At 40.9% G+C, this 17680-nt stretch overlaps 1 protein-coding gene across 1 annotated transcript in view; it reads right to left on the bottom strand.

Moving 5' to 3' along the window:
• Positions 1–17680, bottom strand: part of hm13 (histocompatibility (minor) 13) — a 40799-nt gene continuing 23119 nt past the window's right edge. Inside the window, 4 exon segments of the mRNA XM_055652227.1 lie at positions 1–3336; positions 10107–10290; positions 15608–15693; positions 17162–17270. Of these exon segments, the coding sequence (XP_055508202.1) occupies positions 10143–10290; positions 15608–15693; positions 17162–17270 (343 nt within the window). The 3' untranslated portion in view covers positions 1–3336; positions 10107–10142.

Here is a 17680-nt window from a genome sequence, read left to right as displayed (position 1 = left end):
ATGATTATTGAGAGTGGTGCACACCACAGTTTATTGCAAATCAACCACAGCCTCTTTCTACAAGAACCATTTTGTTTTTCTACAATGAAAAAAAAAAAAGCAAGATTGAGGGGTGGGAGATGACAGAACAAGACAAAATGTAAGAATTCGAATGGAGCAAACACAGTAAAAAAAAAATTAAATCCCATCCCACCAGAAATAAAGGCATTTCAATAAGTTTTAACTGTACCGAACCTCCAAGTCATAGTGTACAGCTGAATGTAAAACACACTGCAAAGACTAATCCCAATTGAGAACAAGACGGGAAGGCAGTTTACATCCTCCCTGTAGAATAAAAAGCATGTATAGGCATCACACAACAGCTTCAGGTGCAACACATGTAGTCATTTATTCAAACACATTTTAAAAAGTTTCAGATGTCAATAAAATAACACCACCCTGCTACAACACAAAAGAAAAGCCTCCTTAACCTGCCTGGACCATTTCTACATTATCAGAGGACTACAGCTACGTTTTAATGCTTCAAATACTGTGCTCAGAGGTTTTGGGGGCGAAGCACTGAAGAAACTAGACCGAGCACCCAAGGTCAGACTCGGGCACCTTCTGATCAGAAGCAGCAAGTTGAAGTTGGCATGATTTGCTCTAGATTCACACAATCAAACTTTACACTAGTGCCATATCATCTTCCATTAGTTAAACTGAGGGCAGAGTCAAACAAAAGGATAAATCGGTACAAACATTCAGCAGTGAGTGGTACCACAATGTTGATAATGCCACTGATTGACACAAAGTGCTGGAGTACTCAGCGGGTCAGGTAGCATCTGTGGGCAACACTTTGGGTCAGGACCCTTCTTCAGATAATGCCACTGTTGCTGTAGCATAGCTGTATGCAGTGAGCATTCCGGGACATGGATATGGTGAAGAGGCTGTATCACTAAAGGATACTTAAAAACTAACTATAAGATTTGAAAACATCATTCTAAAATATCTTGTACTTAAAAAAATACCTTTAACCCAAAGAGAAGTTGTGCTTAATTTTTGTTTTAAACAGATTCCTGTCACCTTTCTGGAATGGAATTCCTTTTCTCATTCTGGCAGGAAGTGCTCAGAGCCATGATTAATTCACCTCTCTTGAAGGAGTGTGTTGTGATAGAGGGTTAACAGACATATGAAGTCTCAAAATTCACTAATTGGTTTTGGAGATGACGTTTTAAGAGGCGATTCTATTCTACTCCACCTTCATCCATCTGGAGAATAGGTGGTGAATCTGTGGAATTCATTACCACAGATGGCAGTGGAGGCCAAGTCATTGGTTATTTTTAAAGTGGAGTTTGATAGGTTTTGGATTAGGAAGGGCATCCAATTTTAATAGAAGGCAGGAGAATTGGGATGAGGACAAAAAAAAAACCTGGTCAGCCCGGTGGAGCAGACACAATGGGCCCAATTCTGGTCCTATGGTTTAGTCTTATTTATTCAAATTTTGTCCAAATATACTCCCAAATGCCTTGGACAACCAAACCACAGCATGCCAATTTGGGTGAAAATATAATTGTTAAGAAGTTCAATTATTCAAACTAACACTCTGCAAACTTGTCCGTTTCTATTCTTGCATTGTAACCACACACTTTTCAGCACTTAAATCTCTAGTTAAGATGCAATGCTCCTTACTAACAAAAGCAAAACCAAATGTTAAACACATAACATAACACTGGGGTGAGCCGATTTTAAATCTGTGAGGAAAGAAACTGCAAGACAATGCAGAAGCAAAAAGACTTACACATCACATGAGAGCCAAAGTGCTGGTTCACAGCACTATTATGTGCTCAGCTCAAGTTAGGTGTCAACAAATTTACCATCCCTCAGGCTGGTTAAGTGCTTAAAAATATATGCACCAAGACTCAGAATGGTGGGACACAATAGTTTGGCTAAACTGGATTAATCTAGACTGCGACATCTGAAACCTGCCAAATTATCCAGAAGGTAATCTCTGTCATTTACATCATTCTGGTTCGTCATTCCAAGATGGAGTTAACGGATCCAAATTCACTTTCACTCCCCAAAAAGGGATTGTAATACGAACCAGGGAAGGTGGAAGATTGTCAGGACCTCCCCCCACCCATGCCCTCAGTTTTCTTCTGCTAGCTCACCTCAGGCAAGGCATGGAAGGGTATACAATCAGTCACTGGGGAGAGCGTGGAAGAGAAAGACATGAAGGAATAAAAATAGGGCATTGCAACAGTTCTATCACACTGGTCCCTCCGTGACGCGGCAAAAGGTGCGAAAAAGACACAATGCCCACTCTCTACAATGGTGGTGCCATGTGCTGCAATATAACAGTAAAAGCAGCTAATGTTAATGCAATGAAAATCAAAAACTACATAAGGATTTAAGTGGATGTAAATATGTGCATCCAATATAAAGTAGCTCGCATTATTTTGGTTTAACAAACAAATGCAGGAAAAGAAAATAATCCATTAAATTAAGCAATTCCAGCAATTAGAACATACAAAATTTCAGTAAATCACAGCAGTTAATTTTTAATTATTTACTACTTAAATTTCAGCGTTTCATGTGTGGCATACATTCAAGGTTGCAAGCTGTATATATTGTCAATAGTCAGTGTTTAAAAAAAAGCCTGTCCAATAAATCCTAACCCCTGCCCCTTTAAAAAGACACTGGAGTCTTTAATTGAAAGCCGCATGTAAAAAACAACAGGTATTTATTTCTTTAAATAAATACAAATTTTATAACATGAACTTGGTGAATACCGATCCAAAAATTCAGTTTCTGCATTTGTTTGAGAAACAAATCAAAAATATTGCCACCTTTGAATTCAAGTGTCATGATCACTTCAATAGACAAAATGTTGGAGTAACTCAGCGGGACGGGCAGCATCTCTGGAGAGAAGGAATGGGTGACGTTTCGGGCCGAGACCCTTCTTCAGACTGATCAATCCATTCAAAAATAAATTAAAAGATTACAGATAGGCACTGGTGCAACCTCTTGGGTTTCTTTTTAAAAACAATTAATTGGCACATTCATAGAAAACACCAAGCGGAACTGAGTAACTAGCATCATGCTATGATGTAATGAAATACTTTTCCCCCATTAATAGCCAGGGATGCGTGACACAAATAACCACATCATTACAATTAGGCATTTGTACAAAATGAACACAGAACAGGCATCTGGGAATGTTTAAAACTTTTTTTTTTTTTTTTTTTTTAATTGATTGCTCTGTGGCACATCCATTACTGTTCCTTCTTGGTTTCCTTCAAGTCGTCCTTGGTTTCATCCAAAGTCGCTGCGTCAGGAAGGTCGGCCTTTTCTTCGTACCTGCGTTAGAAGTGATATTAAAAGTTGAAGCTTTCTGAAGAAGCAGTAATCAAATCAGTGCGGAGACAGAAGACTGACTGCTCTTTGCCCAGAACTATCAGAGTCGGAAATACAGTGATGTAGTACAATCCCCGATTCAGATAGCTGCCTCCTCAGAGTCGTAGCCATACAGCAGGGAACCAGATCCTTCGGCCCAACTAGACCAAGACGCCCCGTCTAAACTAGTCCCCTTTGCTGGCGTTTGGCCAATATCCCTCTAAACCATTCCTATACATGCACTTTTCCAAGCGTCTTAAACATTGTTATAGCATCTGCCTTCATTACCAAACTACCCATCTCTACATTACAACAGCCAATATTGCAAACAAGTATTGAAACTGCAGCATGATATCAATGATGATCACTGCCTGCATTTGCAAAGAAATTTTGAAAAAATACCTCATCCAATGGTTAGAGTACACACAGACAATCTCACCTGCGAGCCCATGCCGACCAGCGATCGCCCTGTACACTAGCACTATCCTACACATTAGGGGCAATTTACAATTTACAGAAGCCAGCCAATTAACCACCGTGGAGTGGGGGAGGATACTCATGCGATCAAAGGGAGAACATATCAACTCCGTACAGACTGCTTCAGTGATCAGGATCAAACCTGGCTCCGGGGAGCTGCAAGGCAGGAATTCTACCGCTGTGCTACTGCACCACCCCATGTGGAGAAAGAGGACAAAGTCCACTACAATAAACTTGGATACAAGGAAATTTTTCAATCCAAACACCTGCCCAACACTCACTATAAAGGCTTAATCTAAGCCTTTAATTTCAATGGTAACAGTATCACAAGCACAGGAAAGGAATGGCCAAGAGACAGATTTGCTGAGCACCAATGAGTAGCGACAGCAGTAAACTCTTGACTGCTCGATCAACAAAATATAAAAGTCAATCCAAGACAGTACTGGGTCACATTTAAAATAATAGCTCAAGCAGCAAAAAAAACCCCAATGAAAAAGATAAATGGGATGTGGAGTAATTCTTCTGTATCCTGTCCCTGAAACATCCCAACTTTAAATTCCTGATCCTCCCTTTCAAAACCTTTACCATATCCACAGGGCTAATAATCCTCAATTCTATATCTGGTCTCCTGCTCATCAGAACCATTTTCAATCAATCCATCAGAATTAACCCTCTTCAGTCTTTCAAACCATTGAATGAGATCTGAGATCAAACTCCTTTTGTCGGTCCCTTACATTGTTGGAAATCTCAGACTTTAAATTGACACGGGGCCCCATCTTGAAATGATAACTGGAGAGTTCCAGACTTTATCACTCTGGGATACAGAATCGTGGGGTATCCTCACTCCTGAAAGGCAAGGCTTTAATTTTTATGCCATTCACAGACCTCCAGAAAGAATCTGCTAGTTACCATTCAGATTTGTGCATGAATACACATTTGAATGAGGTAAAACTGCTATCAGAACCAGATGCAATAAGTGTGTGAACTCAGAAAGGGGTCATTAAAATCCGAAAGTGGGATAAGCAATTACACAATCATTAGGTGGTCAAGTGTAACCTTGATTTGGTTCATTATTGTCAGGTGTACTGGGGTACAGTGAAAAGCTAATGACTGGGGTACAGTGAAAAACTAATTAGCTAAAGCCAATTCATTCAAGTGCGGCACAGTGGCGCAGCGGTAGTTGCTGCCGAACAGCATCAGAGACGAGAGTTCGATCCCGACTACGGGTGCTGCCTGTACAGATTTTGTACGTTCTCCCGTGACTATGTGTGTCTTCTCTGGGTGCTCCCGTTTCCTCCCATTCTCTAAGACGTGCAGGTTTGTAGGTTAATTGGCTCCAGTAAAATTGTTAATTGTTCCTAGTGTAGGATAGTGTTAATGTGTACGGGGTGATCGCTAGTCGGCATGGACTCAGTAGGCCAAAGGGCCCGTTTCCGTGCTGTATCTCTGAAGTCTAAAGGGTCAAATCCTCTACTTCCTACAAGGCACAGCTGAACGTATGAACTGCTCTTGCTGCTTGCAAGAGCTAATTCTCTATTGATTAGTATTGAGCCCCAAATATTCCTACCAATAGTCTATTAAAATTAAGAACTACGTTTAGCTGCATTAATGCATCAAATTCAATTTTTATCCCTTCCTTCCTGATGAGATGACATTGTTATTATGTTTGGTTACACATCAGATAGCATGAACTTCACTCAAATAGTCATTTATCCACAGATTGAACAGTGAAAATGTGCAAGCTATTCTGAATGACGAGACTGTCAAAGCCAAGCAAATTCTACATTCCTTCGACATTCACATCATACATGCATTTTCAATAAAGGGTCATTTCATAAACTATTAAAGCTGCTGTGGCTCTGGATGCAATCAGCTAACTTAACTCCAAAGAACAAAATAGAGAATTTGTTAAAACATTTGGGGAAGTCAGTCCAACTATATCATAGTATACATTCCACTTGATCCCATAAACTGTTAGCTAGTCAATATCAATTTAACTGTCAATTCTTCAAAACAATACTGAAGTCTCTACATCATTTCACAATTAACTCCAAATAAACTCCCAACTATCTTTTTTAACATTTCATGAGATTTGGTAGCCATTATCATTACAGGTTAAGGAACCTGCCAATTATTTACATCAATTTTAGAGAATTATGTTCCTGTAGCCCTAGAGCCCTCTGCTCTACAACACTCCCCAGGGCCCTGCTATACACTGTGAAGATCCTGCCGTGGTTTGATTTTCTAAAATGCAAGACCTTCCACTTATCTGCATTAAGCATTGCTCAGCCCGCTTGCTCAGCTGACGAAGATCCAGATATAATATCCACAACATGGTATGATAACTCTCTGATCGAAGGTGTACGTATAGTCTCTGAAGAGATATCACGGTACTTTCTCATCTAAATTTAAAGCAATCAAATCACAGTCCACAGAAAACATATGGCTCTGATAAGAATGCAGGGAATTGTAGATACTATGGTCTGCCAGTCCATTCTCATGGTGGATGCCAGTCAGATGCTGGTTGTGCCTTTAAATGGAGGGCCAGCTTGCACAGGCTAATGAAAGCAAAACACTAGCTTCAGACTATTAACCCAGCCAAAAGGCACTATACAATTTAAAAAAGAAATGATTCCAAGAGAAAGTTAACAACATTTACTTGGAAGAAGGGTTGGTGCCAGGAAAGAGGTAGGAAGAATGCAACCTGGTTGCGATGCAAATCATTAGTGAAAGAATCGGAAGTTCCACACTTGATATTTCCTTGGTCTTTCCTGATGGAATTTCAAATCATTGTTCCAATTTTCCTTTCTCAATTTTGAAAGGAGCATAAATTTGGCACAACTCCAGGTCACTGGGTCCCATTGACTACATCACAGCTCAGCTGAAAGAACCATTCATCTGGTTCCATTCTCCTGCAGAACCATCAAATTCCTTTTCAAATTGGCCTCCAGATCATAATTGCTGCGAAATATGCTTTGTGCATTATCTTTTTTTGCTACATTGTCATACATTCTTCTGCCTTCCTCCAGTGTGCCACCAGTTACAGATACTTTCATCAAATAGTCGGTTTTGGATGTTGCAAATGGTCATTCAACACCAAACTATGATCATTAGTATTTAGAGGAATCTGATTAATCCCCTTTACCTGCTCTTTCCCAGCATCTTGGAAATTATTTTCTCAAGTACTTATCAAATTCCTTTTTTAAAGCCATAATAATTTTGGCTCCCATAAGTGTTCCAACTGAATTTCACTCCACAAAAGACACTCCCTTGAATCTGCTGGTTAAAATCTTTAATCTGCATCTTCTCATTCCTCGTGTATAGAAAGGAATTGCTGAAATATACCGAAGATAGACAAAGTGTTGAAGTTGGGTCAGGCAGCGTTTCTGGAGAAAAAGGATGATGACGTTTCCGGTTGGTGCCCTTGTGAACATCTTGAGCCTGAAGAAGGATCCCGACCCCATCCTTTTCCTCCGGAGAAGCTGCCTGACCCGCTGAATACTCCAGCACCATGTCTATCTTCTGATTCTAGTCACCTACCTTCATCAAATCTACCGTCTACCTACATCGGGAGCAATTTACCATAACAAACTACCCTAGCAGCATCACCTTACAAATTGGGAGGAAACCAGAGCATCTCAGGGAACGTACAGGGAAAACATGCAGCGAGCACACTGGAGATGAGCATTGAATCCTGCCTACTGGAATTATGAGATAGCACTAACTACTGGGGGACTGCACTAGCCTAATAGGCACAGTTTTCTACTATTAACCAATCACAACCCCCTATAATCAAATTTCTATTCTTAGAGATGGGTGGAGTTTGGCTTTCCTGCATAGAGTCTCAACAAAGTCCTATAAAACACAAGCAATAATCTCCACAGTTGTGAATTAAATTCCCCAAGTGTTAGCTTTCAAAATTACTTACTCTGTCTGCAGCAATCAGCCTTTAGTCAATCATACACAAGGACACCTGGATCCACATGCGCCTTGGAGCTCTGCAATATCTCACCAGATCAAGTGCTGCTTCAATTGTATTCCTCTGAACATGGATAATTTCACTTTGATCCCATCATACGCCATCTCTCAGATCTTTATCGATTCGATGCCCATTTATAATCTTTGTAGTTTCTCAATTTCACCCCCATCCCAGTGTTTTTCATAATTTGTCGCTTTATAGTATCCTCAGCAAATTCAGCCTACATCTTCAATAACCTCATCCAAGTCATTTTATTAATTGTAGGAGGTCGCAGTCCAGCACCAATCTTTGTGGCATACCATCCTACTATTCAGAATAAGAGATCTACATATATCCTTACCTTTAAGTTAGCCAATCTTCCACCCATATATATTTTGTTTTCCACAAACATTTAGTCACGACAATAACCTTACTCACGCATCTTGCTGTACACAAACTTTTAGTCACTTCAATAACCTTAAAAATTCATCAATCACCCTTGCCTCAACCACCAAACGCCAATTCTTTCTCCTAATTTCTTATTCCAAAGACAACCTAGCTAGTCTCTCCCCCCAATTACACTTCCCTAATGCAAAAATAAAAACAGATAATGCTACAAATCCTTAGGTACACAAAAATGCTGGAGAAACTCAGCTGGTGCAGCAGCATCTATGGAGCGAAGGAAATGGGCGACGTTTCGGGCCGAAACCCTTCTTCAGACTGATGGGGGGTGGGGGGGAGAAGGAAGGAAAAAGGGGAGGAGGAGGAGCCCGAGGGAGGGGGGGGGGGGGGGGGGGAGGGAGAGAATAAGGGAGGAGGGGGGGCCTGGGGGCGGGGGGGTGGGAGGAGACAGCTCGAGGGTTAAGGAAGGGGAGGAGACAGCAAGGGCTAGCAAAACTGGGAGAATTCAACGTTCATGCCATCCGGACACAAGCAACCTAGGCGGAATACGAGGTGCTGTTCCTCCAATTTCCGGTGTTGCTCACTCTGGCAATGGAGGAGACCCAGGACAGAGAGGTCGGATTGGGAATGGGAGGGGGAGTTGAAGTGCTGAGCCACCGGGAGTTCAGGTAGGTTATTGCGGACTGAGCGGAGGTGTTCGGCGAAACGATCGCCCAACCTCCGCTTAGTCTCCCCGATGTAAATCAGCTGACATCTAGAGCAGCGGATGCAGTAGATGAGGTTGGAGGAGATACAGGTGAACCTTTGTCGCACCTGGAACAACTGCTTGGGCCCTTGAATGGAGTCGAGGGGGGAGGTGAAGGGACAGGTGTTGCATTTCTTGCGGTTGCAACGGAAAGTGCCCGGGGAGGGGGCGGTACGGGAGGGAAGGGAAGAATTGACAAAGGAGTTGCGGAGGGAGCGGTCTTTGCGGAAGGCAGACACAGGGGGAGATGGGAAGATGTAGGGGAGGGGGTGGTACGGGAGGGAAGGGAAGAATCCTACAATGCTACAAATCCTTCCCAGGTCAAGCTGCATCTGACAAAGGTCTTTGACCTGAAACATTATCTCTTCTCACAGACGCCAAGTAATTCCAACACATCCTGTTTTTATTTTGGATTTCTAACATCTGTAGTTGTAGTGATTTAAATTTCCCCAACCTCGCTAGGGATTCTGTCCTGTTCATGGGAGCCTGAACTGTCATCAGTGATGAAGTCTTCTCAGCAAACATATGATATTTCACATTGGCTGAATAGATGTCTCTAACACAACTAAATATATACAAGTAGATCAAGAAGTAATTCTTACCAAGCAAAGTAAATTTCATTATGAAAATGTGACAATTTTTTCTGGATTAGCCTGTGCAGGGAATGAAGTCTCAGGAATTAGGTGGTGTTGCTATACTTGAACATCTTAGATGAGAAGCAATAGTAGTTGAGGCATAAAAGTCAGCCTCATGGCTACATGCATAATGAATGTTATGGAAGCAGTTTGGTGGACATTATTCCATTCTCACGATTGTCTCTAGCATTCTGGAAGCAGATGTTAAAACACACGCATCCACAATACAAACCAGTGCAGTTGACACATGAGGTTCATGCTAGAGGATTAGCAATTAATACACACATCTTGCTACCTAGAGTACTGCAGGCATGCCTTGCTGAGGGTCATGTTAAGGCCATGCATCTGAAGCTGCTAATTAATGGATTAACAACTCCACCTTCAAATAAAGAGCAAAGTAAAAACGAAAACTAGACACAAAGGAAAAATAGCGTACACAAGTCAAAGCAGCTCGTATTGTGCCAGCATGCTGGAAATGTTACGACACAGGCAAAGCGTTGCAAGAAGTCATGAATACCTGACCCGCTGTTGCTCCACAAGCCCTCTCGCGGGACTACATGGGGCTTGGGATCGTCCGCCTGCGGCGGGGGGAGTTGGGCTTTTGCTGCATGGAGTTGGCCAGACTAGCAGGGGAGCCCGAGACGGTGGGGAAATGGGTGAGCCTCGGCGTGTGTGGCATGACCTCAGCTGAAGACTCGTAGCTGATCAACAGAAACATGGAGGAAAGGAATAGGATAGGAGGAAGAAAACAAAAGAGGAAGCTTCATTAAGAAAAAGAGCACAAACAATTTATTAAGTGCAAGTGCAGCGATCTCAACACAAATACCAACCTGATGGACCAAATTCCATTCCAAACTTAGATGCTAGAATTAGCACTGGAAGCAATCACGAGCTTTCAAAGCTTCAAGTTTAGGACACCCACAGAGTCCCAAATTGAAATGCAGTAACATTGAGAAAGGAATTAAATATAAAAGCTATATTAACCTACAACTTGCATGGCTCTTCAATGCTGAATCAAGCTACATCAAACAGTTAAGGTGTTGCCATTCACATTCTGACAAGGCTGCAACAGTGGATGATGCAAATTTAAAGCCAGCTCCTATTTGTACCACACCCAGGCATATGTTTTACAACCCTTCATCACCACCACCCATTTCATTTAGTTTCTGCTCAACCATGTTCTCTATTTTTCGGCAACTTAAAATGTCAACATTTCCCAATTCTGATTAACGTACATCAACCCAATACCTTAACTGTGTTTCTCTTTCCACAGATGTGTCAGACTTGGTGGATATTGTCCCCGTTTTTGACTTTGCGTTTTTAAAAATTTGGGTATCTCAGGCAAGACTAGCATTTACTGCACATGTAAATAATTGTCCCTATGATGGTGTTGTGAACCAGAGTCCGAGCAGTACAGCACAGAAACAGGCCCTTCAGCCCAACTTGCCCATGCTGACCAAGATGCCCGATCTGCATTAGTCCCACCTTGCTGCATTTGGCCAATATCCCGCTAAACCCTTTGCTCTCTAAACACCCTAGGGCCCTGCCATTCGCTGTGTAGATCTCGTCCGGCTTTGACTTCCCAAAATCCAACACCTCACACTTATCGCCATTAAACTCCATGAACCATTCCTTAGCCCAATTGCCCAACTGATCAAGAAAATGCAGTAATTCTTTCCACCTTCCAAAACTGCTGCTCTTCTGGTGAAGGTTAGGCAAGGGTGAAATATAGTCCCCACAATGTTAGGCAAGGATGAAAGATAGCCCGCCAGATTCTTACTGCCGACTGCTTAGCAACTCCTGGAACCAAGGGTTGATGTTGATGGAATATATTGAACCATGCTTGGTTACAGGCTAAATGTGTCGGAAGGAACAGCAGATGCTGGTTTAAACCGAAGATAGACACAAAAAACTGGAGTAAGTCAGCGGGTTCTGCCGAGTTACTCCAGCTTTTTGTGTCTATTTTCGGACAAAGGCTACATGTCTCTTGATCATCAAAATTCAGCACAAAAGCAACACAAAAGGGACGCACACACACACACACACATGACAAACAGCACAAGAGACACAAACAATCGCATTTGTCCATTGAAATGACCAAGATTGAAACAAATGTAGTCCTCAAGGGTCAACGTCCCTTTTTCAGATCACTACAGGAAGATACCTTTTGTACACAAGCCAACTGCTCATTTCTCAGTAACATTCAGAATAAAAAGGGTTAAAGAACACCTACAAAGCTCACATACATTGCTTCCTAAGTAATGTCAAAACAAATACACAAAATGTATAATAGAGGAAGAATTGTGACACCAAGAATAACTAGTCTCAAAAGAAAATAATAAGTAATAGTGACAGAGAGCAAAAAGACAAAGCAACTTGAAAGAAGCAATGAGACACACACACACCTATCAAGCCCTTTCGGAAGATTGCATGGATGTTCTTTAAACCCACGTATCCCATGTGCTTTGCCTAATCATTGAACATGTCAAGGAACAATCCTGAAAATAGAGTAGCTTTGCTAATTTTCTTACAGGTCGTTATGCAACCAAAACACTATTTAATTTTTTTTAATCAACGAATGTTAAGAGTCACAGGTTAACCTGCAGTTTTCTATTTTGGAATATCATAATCTAAAGGTATGAAATTAATAGAAAGACCTAACTTTTAAAAACATACTCAAGACTCTTACTGAAACTTAATTGTCAAAAGAGAAATGCTTTTGCTTTTTTCTGCACGAGGACACCTTATCGTGTTTCATTTATTTTGGAGGAGCAGCCACTGCAGTAACAGAGGAAGATTACTCAGCCAATTGCATCCAACTAGGTGTCAAATAGCAGTGAAACAAATGAGCAGACATGTTTGCGAAAATGTTTAAATTATACAGGCACCTCACGTTTTATGTCGGGGATACTTTTCTGAAAAGCTGCGCATATTCATAAGTGTGCAAAGAAAACATATACATTTAAACATTTGAACAAGTATAAATTTGAGTACGTCGATTTAAAAAAAAGTGTCAATTAGAGTTTAAATTAAACAAACACTGTATTTCAAAAACTCAAATCAAACACGCCTAAAACAAGGTGCTTGCATAACACCAGATAATTTGTCCTACACTGTAGTCTAAGAGATTCCTTCCAGCTATTAGAACAGAGACCGAACCTCAGCCAAGATGAATTAACAATATAGGCAATGCCAACAAATCCTGCAAAATAACCAAGACCTAAAAACAGGCATTTGAGGAGATCAAAAAATACAATGGATGAGGTTATTTGTCCAGATAGCTTTTTAAAGTAGAACTGAACGTTCCACATTTACTGTTAAATTACTCAGTTTCCATTTATAAATGAATTGAACATTCATCCCCCTTTACATAGGTTCCAACTATCCTGCAATTTTTTACTGGGATTTCAGTTATTCTGGTCTCAAACAAAACACACCAAAAATAGAATGGCTTTGGGCAGCAGCCATAATCCAGTTTGAGGAACTAAAACAAGAACACGCCCGTGTGCATTTCCTGCCGTCTTACAGCTGCTTTATGGATTTCAGGTGTTTGCAATAGTTCTGTAGTGAGGTCACATTAACTGTAGCTGTGTCTCTGGATTAATTAAACAAAGTTTAAGCGTACATTTGGGTAGGTTCGCTGCTCTACAGCCCAAGAACATTCAGACAGATCTTTCCTTGGAGCTGATCAACTGGGTACTAATCCAGGGAAAGGATGGCCAATGTGAGGGAATAGGTTATGCAATTGTTCTGGGCAGTAGCTTTCCTACAGGTTCACACAAGAGAAAGTTTTTTCCTGAAGTAGTATGGTGCTAATCCAGTTTTTAAGCAGCACCAGTGTCTCAGACACGTAGATTTTATTCATAAGAAAAATATAACTGTGGAAAACAGCAGTAAAAAGCCAAATTAAATCATGGATTCTGACGAGTCTTTGATCTGAAGTATTGACTATTATTCCGCTTTCCTTAGACATACACAGGTACTTCTAGTAGAGTGATTGCTGTGTGACAATTGGAAATCAGAAATTCAGCAAACTTTTTCTTTCTTTCTTCAACTCCATTGTACCTTCACAATTTTAATTAGCTTTACATTGCACCTCATTCTACTCAAGTATCCTGCTTCAAGATCTAAGTTATGTTCTTGAAATTGGAAGGGGGCAGCTGATTTTACCAGCACGAGTGATGATGTGCTCAAAGTAGATTGGGAGCAGATGTTTGCATCCAGCAATAATTCACAAATTATAAACTTAAGAGTTAGAGTTCATGGCCAACATGTTCAAGAATGAAAAGTAAAGATTGGGAATCTTGAGCGACAAAGGATATTGAAGATTTGATTATGTAAAAATGAATCATTTGACATATAGAGGAAATCAGGATGGATGAAGTCTCTTGAAGAACATAGTATGTCAGGGAGAATTTAAGAAAATGAGGGGGAAAATGGATCAGCAATATTCTTGGCAAGATTAAGAAGAAATCCAACACATTTTATAAGCAAACCTGAAGAGGATAAGCAGTGGATATTGTGGAAGGTCGTTTAAATCAACAGCAAGATATGGGTCAGACGCAAAGTTGGGCAAGCATTGGAAGGTGGAAGTTAACCCTGCTAAGTGCAAGCTGATGCATTTGAGGAAGTGAAACAAAAGTAGAACACTTCAAAATGCAGATGAACAGAGAAGCCCAAGGGTCCAAGTCCACAGTATACTGAAAATGTCAAGACAAGTGGACAGAGTGGTGAAGAATAAATTTGGCATGCTTATGCTCAAAAGGCCCAGAATCCAAAAGTGGAGAAGTTATGTTGCAACTTTACAAACACTGGTCACTATAAAGAACAAACTGCTGGAGGTCAGACAACAACTTGGAAGGAAATGAACAGTTGATGTTTCCGGTAGAGACCCTTCCTCTGGTCCCGAAGACACAAGTGTGGGCAAAGTGAGGGTAATGGACAAAGGGTTGGGCATGCATGTGGTGGGCTGTGGGGCCCGTTTCTGTGCTGTGACTATGTATGTTAGGATACCATTTAGTGTTAAAGCAGGAAAGACACGATGAAAGCAAGGGTAGTTTTCCATTGGAAAGAATTACTATTCCTAAAACAAATACACAAAAACATAGTACTTAGATTAAAGATATAGACGGGCCACTAATACTGCTACTTCTAGTTTATTACTGACTTGAGAACTACCCGAGAGGAAACAAACTTCAAAAACGTCATCAGTGCTTAAATAAACCACACAGCAGCAGTTAGGCTCTGGTCCAGAGACCTGTTGACAACCGGATACAGTAATCAGAATATAAAATACACCCCTGCTTTGTCTGATCTGTGAAGATTCACTAAACTGACCAGATTAACCTTTGAAACCATCATAATTTGCTCATAGGTGTTACATGGTTCAAAAAAATGTTTAATAGGGACAGGTACAACGGGGGCCCATAGTGGAACAGATGCACAGCTTGAAAACATTTTTAAAAATGAACAATATTAATTCCAAAGTAAAGCTCTTCGATCAACCACAGTTGAAACACACTCAGGACGAAAGCAGAGGCCACAGATCTCATGACAAAATTGGATATGGCCATTCAGTCCATCAGATCAATACTGGCTCCCAAGAGAATAATCCCATCAATCCTATTTTCTCTCTGCTAACTTTTGCAACTGATTTTCTCCCACACATCCCCAACAACTTCCTCTAATATTATTTTGCCATTAACCCCCTCTGACTGGAAATTTACAGTAGCCAACTGATCTACCAGCACATTTTTAGGATGTTGGAATAAACTGAAGCATCAATAAAAAACCCATGCCGAGGACTTGCAAACGCCATGTAGTTAGCACCAGAGGTCAGGATCAAACCTGGGTTTTCGGAGCTAGTCCTTTCATGGTTGAGTAGTTTTTTGAAAGGGCAATTTATAATTGCATGTAATATCAACGTGAATGTGTACACCTGGTAACAAATCTCAGTCTAATACACATGACTAATACCGAGCTGATAATCAGTTCTATAAGCTCAAACCAAATTCTTACCTGAACATGTCAGTAAGTTCTCCTTTAACCACAGCAACAAAGACTGGTAATCCAATGCAGGCAGGTACCAAGTACAGTAGAGCAGGCTGATAATTAAAAAGAAGGAAATCAAATAGGGCACAACACAATTTTGCTAAATATTGCTTTATTGGCACCAAATAATTTTTGTAGCACTTAACATTTCCAGAATGATTCAATCACATTTTCCTACACTGTCCAAAATATATTCCACACCCTTGTAAAAGTATTAAAAAAGGGAATCAGCATTTTAAACAAAACGTCTCTTAAATGTTGCTATCGTACCTGCTTCAACTACCTCACCTGACAGCTCATTCCATATACCCTCCACCCTGTGCAAGAACAAGTTGCCCCTCAGGTTTGTATTAAATCTTGACCCCTTCATCTTAAACACAAACTCACCAACCTCAAGCAAATGACTGCATTCACCCTATCTATTATCCTCATGATTTTATAGACCTTTACAAGATCGACCCTCAGCCACCTGCATTGCTAAAAATAAAGGTTCAGCCTGCCCAACCTCTCCCTGTAGCTCAGCCAATCGCCGCACGGCACAATATATAATTCAGTTCAGGATATAGGTTTTGCTTGAAAAACAGGCTGCATTTATTTCCCACTCCTAACTACTCTTGATCAAAGATACTAATTAGGTAATTTCAGAGGACTGTTAAGAAATAAGTACATCACTGTGGGTCTGAAGTCACAGGCCACGTCAAGTAAGAGTGGCAGATTTCATACTCTGATAGCTATGCTCAAGCTGTGTGGCTCTGAAGTACAGCTTGCAGCTTTCTGTATACAACCACCATCATGGCATCATTTCTTTGAACCAACATGCATTCCCTGTGGACATTAGGACCCCCTGTAAGGGGTGCACTCTCAATAGATATGTTGCCATGTTTTTTGTAAACAGTAGATTTTTTCTCTCATGATTTTTGAAAAACATTTGGCTCTTGATGTCGTTATATATTTAATATGATTTTGTGCATTTGGTTGGGTAGTACACCAGGCCAATGCAGTTATGTAACTCGCCATTATTATATTTGTCTCCAGATTCACACAACTGAGAACCACTCACTTCAGTAACCCAGATGGGCGAATGATGATTTCAACAAATCGGCATCACCCCATAAACATTTAGATCGCTTCCCTGTACGGGGACCCGACCTTTTCCCTGTTGGGTCTCCATTGCCGTTGGGGCCTAGCACCGTGGAGCGGCCTCCAACCGGAACGACAGCTCAAGTCACGGAGCCGGCGGAGCTGCGGACCTACCATCGTGGAGCTGACTGGCTTCGGAGCGTGGAGAGCTGCGGTGGCGCGCTGCTGCAACCCGACTCCGGTGGATGGTGACAATGCAAATTGTGTTGGTGTATGTTTTGGTTCTTTTCTTGTATGACTGCAGAAACCAAATTTCGTTTGAACTTCATGTGAGGTTCAAATGACAAATAAACTGTATTGTATTGTATTACAGGTGCCAAGACTAGCCGGGAGCAACAATGAATCAAAGCATAATCAAGATTTAAGACTACGTTAACTCACCTGTGCATGCTTGAAAGTGTGCATTATATATATGGTAAGACCAAGACCAAGTATATAAGCTTCAAAGCTGGTTCATAGAAGTATGTATCGATTGTATTACTTCTTCAAACTACATGGCAAATGAAAAACAAAAGATTTAAGAGACGTTGGCAATATCTGTATATCATACCATATTATCTTTAACAGCAGGATTTAAAAAAGCTGAAAGAAGTACACTATCTGTCCAAACTTTAATCCAAAAGCATCTCAGCACAGTTATCATACCATTATCTTTAGCACAGGAAACAGCCCATCAGCATCAACAATGTCTGTACTGAAAGTCCTATCAAATTGCAACAACTTCCTAAATTGTATACTCAATACCTTAACTAATAAACGAGACATGTCATTCACTTTCTTTACTACTCCAACAAAGTGTTACTACCTTCAGGGAGTTATGTACTTGGATCCCAAGATCCTTCTGTACATTAATGTTGTTCAGGGTCTTGCCAATAACTGCATAATTTCCCCATATATTTA

This window comes from Leucoraja erinacea, chromosome 21, assembly GCF_028641065.1.
Source record: "Leucoraja erinacea ecotype New England chromosome 21, Leri_hhj_1, whole genome shotgun sequence".
NCBI classification, from domain to species: Eukaryota; Metazoa; Chordata; class Chondrichthyes; order Rajiformes; family Rajidae; genus Leucoraja; species Leucoraja erinaceus.
The sequence above is the reverse complement of the archived record's forward strand: the minus strand, read 5'-3'. Positions and strand labels throughout refer to the sequence as shown.